The sequence below is a fragment of the Cryptomeria japonica genome, chromosome 10 (assembly GCF_030272615.1).
Source record: "Cryptomeria japonica chromosome 10, Sugi_1.0, whole genome shotgun sequence".
Classification (NCBI taxonomy): Eukaryota; Viridiplantae; Streptophyta; class Pinopsida; order Cupressales; family Cupressaceae; genus Cryptomeria; species Cryptomeria japonica.
In genome coordinates, this window is record NC_081414.1 from 609050273 (window position 1) to 609061375 (window position 11103).

The 11103-nt window shown below is 33.0% G+C and overlaps 1 protein-coding gene across 1 annotated transcript; it reads right to left on the minus strand.

Annotated features, from left to right (window-relative positions):
* Positions 1-7349: 7349 nt before the first annotated feature.
* Positions 7350-10450, minus strand: LOC131064807 (protein SOSEKI 2). Its single transcript, XM_057999078.2, has 5 exons — positions 10098-10450; positions 9417-9486; positions 9047-9159; positions 7973-8885; positions 7350-7803 (listed from the first exon to the last, which is right to left on the minus strand). Exons 1-5 carry the CDS (start codon positions 10291-10293, stop codon positions 7713-7715), a joined length of 1383 nt encoding a protein of 460 aa, XP_057855061.1. The 5' UTR covers positions 10294-10450; the 3' UTR covers positions 7350-7712.
* Between the last annotated feature and the right edge of the window lie 653 nt (positions 10451-11103).

The following is an 11103-nucleotide window of genomic DNA, read 5'->3' on the forward strand; positions in this document are numbered from 1 at the left end:
GTTTGAGAATCTCAGCCGGGAAATCAAACATTCATCCAATGTATTAATGATCTCCAAACAATCCACAATCAACCCTTGGATGGTCCAACTAGGTTTTTGGATCCCCTTCAAGTGATTGATGATATTGAAAGAATCCTCTTCAATCCAAACCTTCTTGTAACCTTTAGAAATAGAAAATTTAAGACCAATATAGGCTACATTAGTTTTAGCAAAGTGGTTTTTCTTATTGCACAAGGGGAGGGCCACACAATGTACCTAATGTTATTAAAAGAGTGAAAATTATATTTTGATCAAATATTCACAATAGTGAATGCATTTCAAATATTCCTCTCATATTTTACAAACCTACTTCTTCTCCTCTAAATCTCATGTGTAATGCCTCGCCAGGATCCCTAAAGGAAAAACCACACAAACTAACCAACTAAGGGTGAAACAATTTTTATTTAAAGTTTAAACCACATGAAGTGCTTTAACTACTACATTGCATGTTTATTACACAATCGAAAGTCTAACACAAGGAATTCCTAAAGGGTTACCAACGAAGAATTATTCAAAAGATTAAATTTCATTATTAAGGTTAATCCAATTATCCATTATAGGATACTCAAAAACATACAATTTCTGTCATTACCTATTGAACACAAATAAATCATATTCATACAACAGATTTCATCATTTGGAAGATTGGAAGTATTACAATATATTTCTTTCAAGAAAGCATTTGCACAATGAATAAAGATATCTGATATAATAAACATCCAAATAAACAAAGATTACAATAATCAACTATTACATGGCTTCCAATAATACATATGAATTCATATCTTTACCAAATACCAATGTAACATAATCCACTTATACAAATGACCGTAGGTCTCAAAGGTACAAAAATCTCCAACATGAGATGAACCAAGAATCACGAACCAAGGAAATATCTATGAAGCCAATCCTTGAATGAAGGCACAAACATAAACATTTGATGGGAAGTGGCACTACCACCCAACCATGTGGTCCCAAAACAGAATCACCCCACCGTACTAGGAGATAGTAGAAGACCCTCAAGCAAGCATAAGAAAAACATGATCAACAATACAACTGTGACTCTAGAATACTGCAAGTGAACTCAACATCACAATACACTAGTGAACTTAAAGAGAGAGTGTCATTGCATAGCTTGTGATGGTTACCCTAGGTAGGCCTCCATAGGTCCCGACTCTCAACCTAGGTTATCCTGGTAACCTTTCCTGAACCCCCGGTTCCATCCAAGACTCATGCGGACCCTACAAACCCTTCATGAAGACAAGGTGGTCGGTTTTCCATTTCAAGCCTTCCCACTACATCTTGGGTCTATACAAGTACTCAACCATGTGAGGGGTACAATATCTTACTTAATGTTTAGAACTACCCACCCCCTAATCAATTATTAGGTTATCACTTATTAACTCACTTTCGAGGGGTTATCTAGCCAACCACTTTGGGTGCGACCCCCACTCAAAAGCCACTATCCCATAGGATACTATACAATCATGATCTCTCTACGAGAACCCTATGGCGATACTAACAGCCATATAACCACTACAAAACATGAGTGACGAAAACACAATATTACTAACCCTTGGTTAACCATATGAAACATAACACAACATGGTTTACATCAACAAGGGTATAAGGACAACACCTGATTAAGAGGGTACAACAACCACTACTACATGATGACTAAACATTTACAAGAATTGCAACGAAATCAAGCTCTTGCTAAGAAATACCAAATTGACTAAAGATCATAATTCAAACAATCTTATTAAAATAATAAAATCATTATATACTTGCAATTCAATATTTAAGATTTAATAAAACATAACCACTCTTTTTTAAAAGAAAGTCAAAGCCATCATTAATCTAATAAGGCTAGAATTTAAACTAACCTCAAATAACCAATTTCCCCGTTTTATTTTTGAACAAGTAAAAATCATGATAACTTAACGAAATATAACATCCCGTATTAAAATAATACATTTTTTACATAAGCATCATTTTATTTAATATCCCAAATAATGCAATTCTAAAAATAATAAAAATCACATTAAATATATATAATAATATAAATATATGTATATAATTATATATTCGTCGAATATATATACTTATATACACATCATATTATGTATATATATCATATCTAAAACTTAACTTAATTTACGGATAAAGGTAATATTTTTAACTGTAACCATACTGAAATACATACATACATACATACATACATACATACATACATACATACATATATATATATATATATATATATATATATATATATATATATATAATCTGCATAAAAAGTATCTGGGCGAAAACGTTTATTATTTCCAAACGTTATGAAAAAGAACAACGAAATATTAACAGGCTAAATCATTTTTATTACTACGTGATTGCAGTTTATGTTGGTAGCACTGCTGCCACATGGTAGCACTGCTGCCACATGGTAGCACTGCTACCATATGGTAGTAGTGACTACCATTGGTAGCTCTACTACCATATGGTAGTTGCGCCTACCATATGGTAGCGTATTGCTACCCTATGGTAGAGAAGCTACCATCCCACATGGTGGGGGGAGGTGGGCCCCCTGCCACGTGGGTTATATTTTTTTTATATATATTTTTTAAAAATTACTTTTTAATAAAATTCAATTTCCCGCACAACAAGAAATAACTTTGGTAAAACAGAGTAAACAAATTTTTTTCCTTTGCATTAAAATTTTTGTTTACTAATAAATATATAAAAGACCCAAATCAAAAGATCTTGGGAAAATTCATGAGAAATTTTAAACAAAATAGAGGGGATTTAATTCAAATTCCCATTGTTCTTACAAAAATGGAAAAAAATCAAGAACACACAGGGAGGTCAATTTGTAAAAATTTGGCCAGCATAACCTTTGTTTTTCAACAATCTGAAAACCTCCAAACAAACAAAAGATAAATCTTTTACTCCCAAATTTGAAATGAAAAGATTTTAAACAAATTGCTCAACTTGAAAGCACACACATAAAACTAAATTTCTGGTTCTAAAATCCAATTTCTTCAAAATTAACAAACTAATTTGGGAAGAGATTAACTCAAATATAAATCACTCAATTCCCACAACTCATACTAAATTTAAAGCTTCCAATAAAAAAATCATGCATTCCCAAACATACACATGAAGTTTTCAAACCATTTTAATTTTTTTTAACAAAATGAAAGATAAATCAATCCAACCTGTAAATGCACTCCTGGAAGAAAATTTGGGATGAGCCTCAACCTGCACACCAAAATCCTCAATCCAAAATCCAATCTCCAATTTTTGTTTCAAAACTTGGCTTCCAAAAATTTTCCTCTCCCCTATTCTCGTGAACTCTCAGGTAAATATATGAAGAAAAATAACCTAAAAAATTAGGTTAAAGTTTCATTCAACCTATAGCAATTTGAAAAAAAAGGTAAAATCTAATCTCCTCTAAAAGGTCAATGGAGATATTTTCTTTTTTTCTTTTCCTTATTTGAATTTAACTCAACATAAAAACTAAAAATTCCAATAGCATACTTTTTAACTTTATTTCCTTTTTCAATTAGATACAATTACTTTTTAAATATAACATACACTTTATCAATTTAAATTCAATACTCAATTTATTTTATTAAATCAATAATCACACAGGCATATTAATTTAATTTAAATACACCAACATGGAATAACAATGGCATATTAATTTAATTTAAATAAACAAGAAATAATACTATTCACTCAAACTAAAATTTCTAACTAACTGGAAGCACGCAAAATGAGAAATAACCACACGTCAACTCAAAACGAAAATGCTAAAGAATCATGACTCACATACCGGTCAAATGAGAAATGATGACCGACTAACGACACTCACATGAGTGTAACTGCGGGTCAAATTTAGGGTCTAACAACTATCTCCACCACTCCCATCGGACAAATAAGGTATGCTCAAACCTATGAAACCAGGTGGAGTCGATACCCCGTACCTACCCGGTACTTGTACATGCAATGCCCTGCATTAAAGAACCACACGTACATGTAGACATATATAAAAGACACGAAACACACACTGATGAAGGAGAATCACATGATGCTCCCTGTCTCACCGAAATGAGTGAAGGAAAATCATCTCCTCTCACCCCATACACTCACAAACATGAAACATGCATATAACACAACTCACGTATAAAGTAAAAGTGTTAGTCCATGTCATTAATCCAATAAAAATCACATTTAACATCAGTAAGGAAATACTGCATGAAAATATACACTAAAAAAGTCAATAGAAGTCAAAGCATGAATCTACTAAGACTGATCAAGGAAGGGGTTCTATTCAATAAAAGTGTTAACCCGAGGTCAATAACACTAATCATACATATGAATTAATTCATAATCAACATCCACCGATACACACATTAAGTATAATACCCGAATTTAACATCACAACATGGTATATCAACCATCCAAGTAAGCCACTAAAAAGTCAACCAAGGTCAACTGGGTTTAAAAAATCTGATTAGGGCAAGGGTACTACATCACGTCTCAATGGTCTAGTAAATCAAATATATTGTTATAGAGCCATGACCCTATATATAAAAAATTGGTGAACAATAATCATAGTGTCTTTATAAGTACAAAAATATATTATAAAGTAAAACTCCATTGCAGACTATAAGCATTTTATCTCATGTAGTATGTCTAGTATTTATTATCCATACATTTATCCAAATATGTATCCAAGATTTTTTTAGTGGCGAATATTCAACAATTGGTGAATAGTTGAATCCACAAAATTAAAATTTGGTGAATTGTATAGGCTTTAAGGTGGCTGAATTTTCCACATTTAGAAAAAATAGTCATGGTCAAATTGCTAGAGCATTTATATTTTTATAATTTAAATAAACTTTTCTATTTTACCATATTATTTGAATAATTTTGATAGAAGATTAGATGTATTCATCTTTTTTTTAAGCTATAGTACAAATATAAAATAATTCACCATTGATAATACATAATTGTAAGCTAGGTTAGGGTTATATCCATGAAATTAAGATTAAATTATAAGTGACATTTACATATGAACATTTACTTCGTTATACTTTAAGTTATATATCATGTATATATAGTTTTAGAATGTTTGACAATGGTTTCATATCTCTCAATTCATAATGTAGATTCTAGGTTTTAGAGTATCCTATTATTTCTCACACTTGGTCAAGTTTCAATAATCAATAGGGTCCTATCATCTTGGAGTTGTCTAAGGGAATTTGTAACTATTGAAAACATCATCAAGACTTATCTTAAAAATAGGAGGACCTATTCTTATGCAAGATAATTGACATGGAATCCAAGGAAAATACCAAGTTAAGCTCAAGAAAGTACTAGTCCTCTAAGCTTTTTTTTCAAGAGATGTTCAAGGTTGTAGAATTGGTCAGTTTATTCAAAGAAAATATTAGAGAGAATAAGCTATAATTTTTTCTACTATGCCCAAAGAGAGTGCCTCATCAAGAAGAGGTTAATTGTTGCATTAAAGAGGCATTCAAGAGGCTTTGCCCCTTGATTCCATGAGGGAGAACTACCCCCTCAACACACGTAAGAATAAATACCCCTTAAACTCATCGATGATTGCCACCACTTAGGCACCTAATTTTCCATGATAATTAATAATATTTAAAAAAAATGATTTTTTTCCCAAGATTTTCTATCAATTTCTCATGATGTAAAAAAAAAATGCTAGTAATTTTTTTTAATAAAATGAAGAGTGTGTGTGCATGTGTGTGTGTGTGTGTGTGTGTGTCAGAGAGAGAGAGAGAGAGAGAGAGAGAGAGAGAGATCATGCATTATGTTTAACAAGATAATAATGAGTCAAATTGACATCTAAATATAATATTTATGTACATCAATGACCATCAACATCTAAATGCACCTTTCAGATTTGTTAAAAAGTCACTAGCTACTTCAAAATGCCATGGTATTCAAAGGGACATCTTGGAAACAAATTCAATCAACATAGATCTCTTGGTTCTAAAATTGCTAGAAATTAAATAAGCTTATAAAACTGTTATTTCAAATTTCATGGCTAAATACAAATTACATCTTAGCATGTTGTTCATATATATATATATATATATATAAGAGTTTGAGCTAATGATATTTTTGAAATGCAACTGAGTCATGCTTCTTATGTGTTTTGTAGGTTCCATATGGATAAGATGATATTGCACACAATTATGATCCCTCTAAAGTTACTTGAATGGTAAGTAAACTTATCCATGTTTTTGTTGGAAGTTTTCTTTCTAAAATTATTGTATGGTACATGATCTTTTACTTCATTGTTATATGTTTGATCGTGGATCTAGAAGAAAGGTATGTATGTGCCAATTTTAGGAGATATCACTTACCCAATATGGTGGAATTCCTTTCCTGAGTAGGCATGTATGTAAGTGCTCAAATTTGGATAAACATAAATTTCAAAGTTTGATTATGATTTAGAAATCTAGAATATGAACCTTAATAGTGTGAAATGATAATTTTTTTTTTCTTCAAACTAATTTCAAAGTGGTGTAAGTATCCATTGGGCCTCTATAATGCTTTCTTCCCCTTTTATTTGATCATTGTTTGATTTTTCTCTATTCCTAATTCATATTAGAACCATTTGAATAGTGCATTCACCCCATTTTTATGTTAGTTTTCCTAGCATATGACCATTCATAATGTAAAATAAATTGTTTGTGAAATAGCCAATTTTTTTTTTTTTATGCTTTCCTTTTATATCTTTCTTTCTTTAGTTTTTAAGCTTTTGAGCTTTGATAAATGAGAGTTTCAAAGAAAACTAAAGCATGTTTTTTTATCTTTTATTGTCTTAATGTTTACAAATAGAGAAAAAATAGCTTTCCTATGATTCTTATTCTATTACATTTTTTATTTTTTCACTCAAAGATGACTAAAAGGGTGAACTAGAGCTATGACAAACAGAGGGATAGATACCAATCTAACTCAGATGCACTATCATTCGACAAAAGCGTCAACTTGACATAACATGATGTAAAACCACTATGCTTATAAGGTTGAGATCAACTTAATACACATGGAACAATTTGAACATTAAGATATTGTGTTCATGCAAAACTAAAAGCAAGTTCAAAATGAAAAGATAACAAGACAAAATATCTTCTTTTTCTTTTTCTTTACAATTACAAAGTAATAAAAAAAAAACTGTATAAATAATCCCACATCAATCTTGAAAAATTAAAACAATAATATGTACCTAAATCTAATTAAAAAGGTTATTCTAACTTTTATTTCTTAGCATAAATTTAATATACAGTGGACTTAAATGACTGTTCTTTTCAACTTCTAAAACTATCTAAAGCATGAGTGGCTCATTTGCCTTACCAAAGCTAGTCTTCCATGGAGCTTGTCGTTTTTATTTATCATTTCTAATGCCCACTGCAGTCACCAGCCACTTATAGTCATAAATAAAGGACTACATAACCTTATCTACAGTCTGGCCACTAAAGTAAGCAAGAGGTGCATGGTAAATACAATTGGGAATTTCTACCACACAGGTAGGGCCCTATCATACTAACCTTATGAAGACTCTCTCACATTTATTTGATGCTTTGTGAATTTTCAAATTTCAGCGAGCTTTAAACATCCATTGACATCTTTCTTCAACGCTTAAGTCTTGGAATGCAATTGCTTTTATTACCCCTCCCACAATTGCCCTTCTCAATCACAGCATCCATCTCTACATTTGATACTCTGCAAACAAAAGAATGACAAAAATAAGCATTCATGTCATATATGATACCAGTTGGATGCCTTATCAAGCTAAACCATTTTTCCCAAAATAATGGGTATCTACTGACAGGACAGCCCACTTCATTTTTTCAAGTCTCTTTATCAAATGTGATAATGGGATATAACATACCTTTCTGCACCATAAGAAGCTGATCTAGTGAGAACAGGGTCTGCAGTTTCACCATGGGCTTTTATTTCCACAATGCTGCCGCTGAAATACTGTTTTTCTGCTTTTTGGGTATTGATAATGTGTAGATCCTCAAGCATAAAATCCAATTCCTCTCCAAGCGTTCGATCAACAACCTTATTACGAGACAGATTTTTGTTCCTAGAATTAGCTAACTGCCCCCGTTTCCTCGTTTCTGCAAGTCGACCAGTCTTAAGAGAGGTAATATTTAGAATACTATCACTTTCTATTGCCAGAGACCCACAAGAGATTAAGTGCAACAAGCTAAATATGCCCGAGGATTGACTGATGTTTGGCTCTTCTGGTCTCACCGACTTTCTGCTTTGTTTGGTATGACGTGGTTCATCTTGTGCTCTAGTTGAACAGGTGAATGGAGAAGATTGATGAGACCCTAGTGTGGAGTTCTCTGCACCTTCGCTTTCTTTTGATAATTCTTCTTCTTCCTCTTTGTCTCGTCTTCTGTGGTCACCGTGAGCTGTGGAATCCATGAATTTGGGCTTGGAAATCATTTCCCTTCTGTCAGGGCTAATTACTGAGTTGGGTGATTTGTATTCTGCTCTGGGGTGACGCTGAAGGGGCTCAGATCTGGTTTTGATGTTACCCATGTCTTCATTTCTGCTTATACCTCTTGTTCCTGATACTTTATGAGCAACTTGGAGCTTGGGAGGTAGTAATTCATGGTGCCCACGAAGAGGTGATTGCTCTGGAATTTCAGCTGCAGATTCTTTCTTTCTCCTTTGCTTCCCACTCTCAGATTTTGTACTAGACACAGTCCTGTCCTGAAAATACACACCCATTGCTGGTTCTTGAGTTGCATTCGGTGCACACACGTTGTTTATGCAATGTTGATACTTTTCTGACGATAAAGACAGAACTGTCAATAAATTTACTGATTTTGTTTGTGTCAAATGGAAGTCGATAAAGAAAAAGCCAAGAGACATGACAAGCAAAAGGTGTTTTTCATGGTATACAAGAATATAGTTAATTTGTTATAACGAAAAGTTTGTGTATAAGTACCAGGGAAGTCCTCGAAGAGTTCTGAAGCCTTAAGCACATATTCAACTCCATCGACTGGGAGTATGACGTCGTCCTCAGATAGGTCGTTCCAAACGTACCCACTTTTATACCTCCTGCATTGACATGTAAGAAGAATTTTGAACAAGACTCGAAATGTTAGCCTAAAATCTTTAACATAGAATTCATATTCTCCCATTTCAATTTTAATTATACAAAGAGTACGCCATTTTCTTTTCTCCAATACTGTCATAAAATTCTTTGCCTACTTACTTTATGTTAATATAATAGCGACGCATCTAAGATATTGTGTATTGACAGTGACAAAATCTCTAATAGAAAAGATTTTTTAGCAGAATAACTAATCAAGGACCTTTTGTAAGACCAGGAGAACAATGAGGGCATCTCTTTTCCTCTGAGAATTGCCAAACGATCCATTACATCTGCACATACAACTCTTTAGTTAAAGAGCAGGTTAAGTAACAATAAATAGCAAAACTAAAATAAAGACAATCAGACATAGACACATAACGTGATTCACTGTTAAGAAATATATTCACATAAAAGTAGGACATCATCTTTATACTCTTTTTCATACACCCAATACATAATCTGCACACTATTTTATACAAATGTTAACTCTTCAAATATGAAAAGACAGAAAATGAAATCAGCTCATCAATAACAACGTAGACAGTACTTCATTATAAATTCTTCAGTCTTTATTCTTTCAACCCCACACTTCAAATTAAAACAATTAAATAAAACACATTCGTAGAGGTTGAAAGTAAGTCACATTTAAATCGACGAGACTAAAGAAAGGCCAGCAATTCAGTCTAGAACTTATCTCTAATCTATTTCCAATCTTTAAGAGAAATTACTAGAATGTTCCAACAGTGGACAATGTTAAACCTTCCATAAAATAAAACATTCAAATACAATTCATATTATGAACGCCATTACATTATGTCAAGCCCATAAACTCACTAAAAAATTATACACCAAATCTATATTTAAATAATAAAAAGCAATAAATTCTAACCTTAAAACTTACCTCTGAGGCGTAGCTCCTGATTGTAAGGCATCACAACTTCCATGAAATGGGGATGTTCGAGTTGGCCTCCTCTGCTCAAATAATAGACCACCTGCACTTTCTTCATCGCCTTGTGCCTGGTCCCCATGCTCACCTTGGCCCAATCAGGGCTCAAATCTCTGATACTCTTCTTTCTCACATCCATATCAAAACACATTCAACAGATCAAATCTCCAACATCACATACCTAGCTAATGGGAAAAATCCAAAAATATACACAAACAAGGTCCCAAAAAGCTTCAATTCCTGTAACAAGGACAGAGGCACCGAATGTATTCCAGAAACTAAAACGGGCTAAGATTACAGGCCAGCCGAGAAACTCATGCTGACCTTTTTTTTGTTGGTACATTAACTAAATATAAAGCCCAGCACGTGGAAGACCTGAAGAAACCGCTTGGTGGGTATTGTTTCGACCAGTGTCGAAATTACAACTCACGGGTCGCTTTAAGTTCTAAAGTTTTTAGGGCAGAGTTTAATAAAACCTAGTGCACGTACAACCTACAGGTAGCTCATCATCTGACCGTTTGCAATTGGCAGAAAGCTTTCTTATAGTAGAAAAAACCCCGGGCAGAAGATAATACACTGGTTTCTTCCATATTCCAAAAGAACTAGTCAGAACTTAATGACTGATAAATGATTGAGAGAGACAGTACAGCGACCACTAACCTCGTGAAAATGTAGTTTTCTTTAATTCTATGTACAGTAACCCATGCACTGCATGTACGAGCTCTAAAGGATTATTTCAACGGGCAAAAACAGTGTTTACAGCCTATACCTGACTGTTATCAATGTCATTACAGGTACAGTAATTAAGTAATGTCACATTTACTTGTCTGCAACTATGGTGGACAACTCACTGTTCTTTTTTGTCTCTTAACACTTTAACTTCCACGTTTTAGTTGCTACATAGGGGATTTCTTGTTTCACATTTGCTTTGAGAGGCTGGATTGAAGTTAATAGCAGACTA

Excerpts from the sequence above, each read along its gene's own strand:
- LOC131064807 (XM_057999078.2), bottom strand. The coding sequence starts at position 10,293 with ATGTGTTTTGATATGGATGTGAGAAAGAAGAGTATCAGAGATTTGAGC. Across the intron at positions 9,487-10,097 it reads TCAGGAGCTACGCCTCAGAG|ATGTAATGGATCGTTTGGCA; the intron begins GTAAGTTTTAAG and ends TTGTATGTGCAG. Across the intron at positions 9,160-9,416 it reads TTCTCCTGGTCTTACAAAAG|GAGGTATAAAAGTGGGTACG; the intron begins GTCCTTGATTAG and ends ATGTCAATGCAG.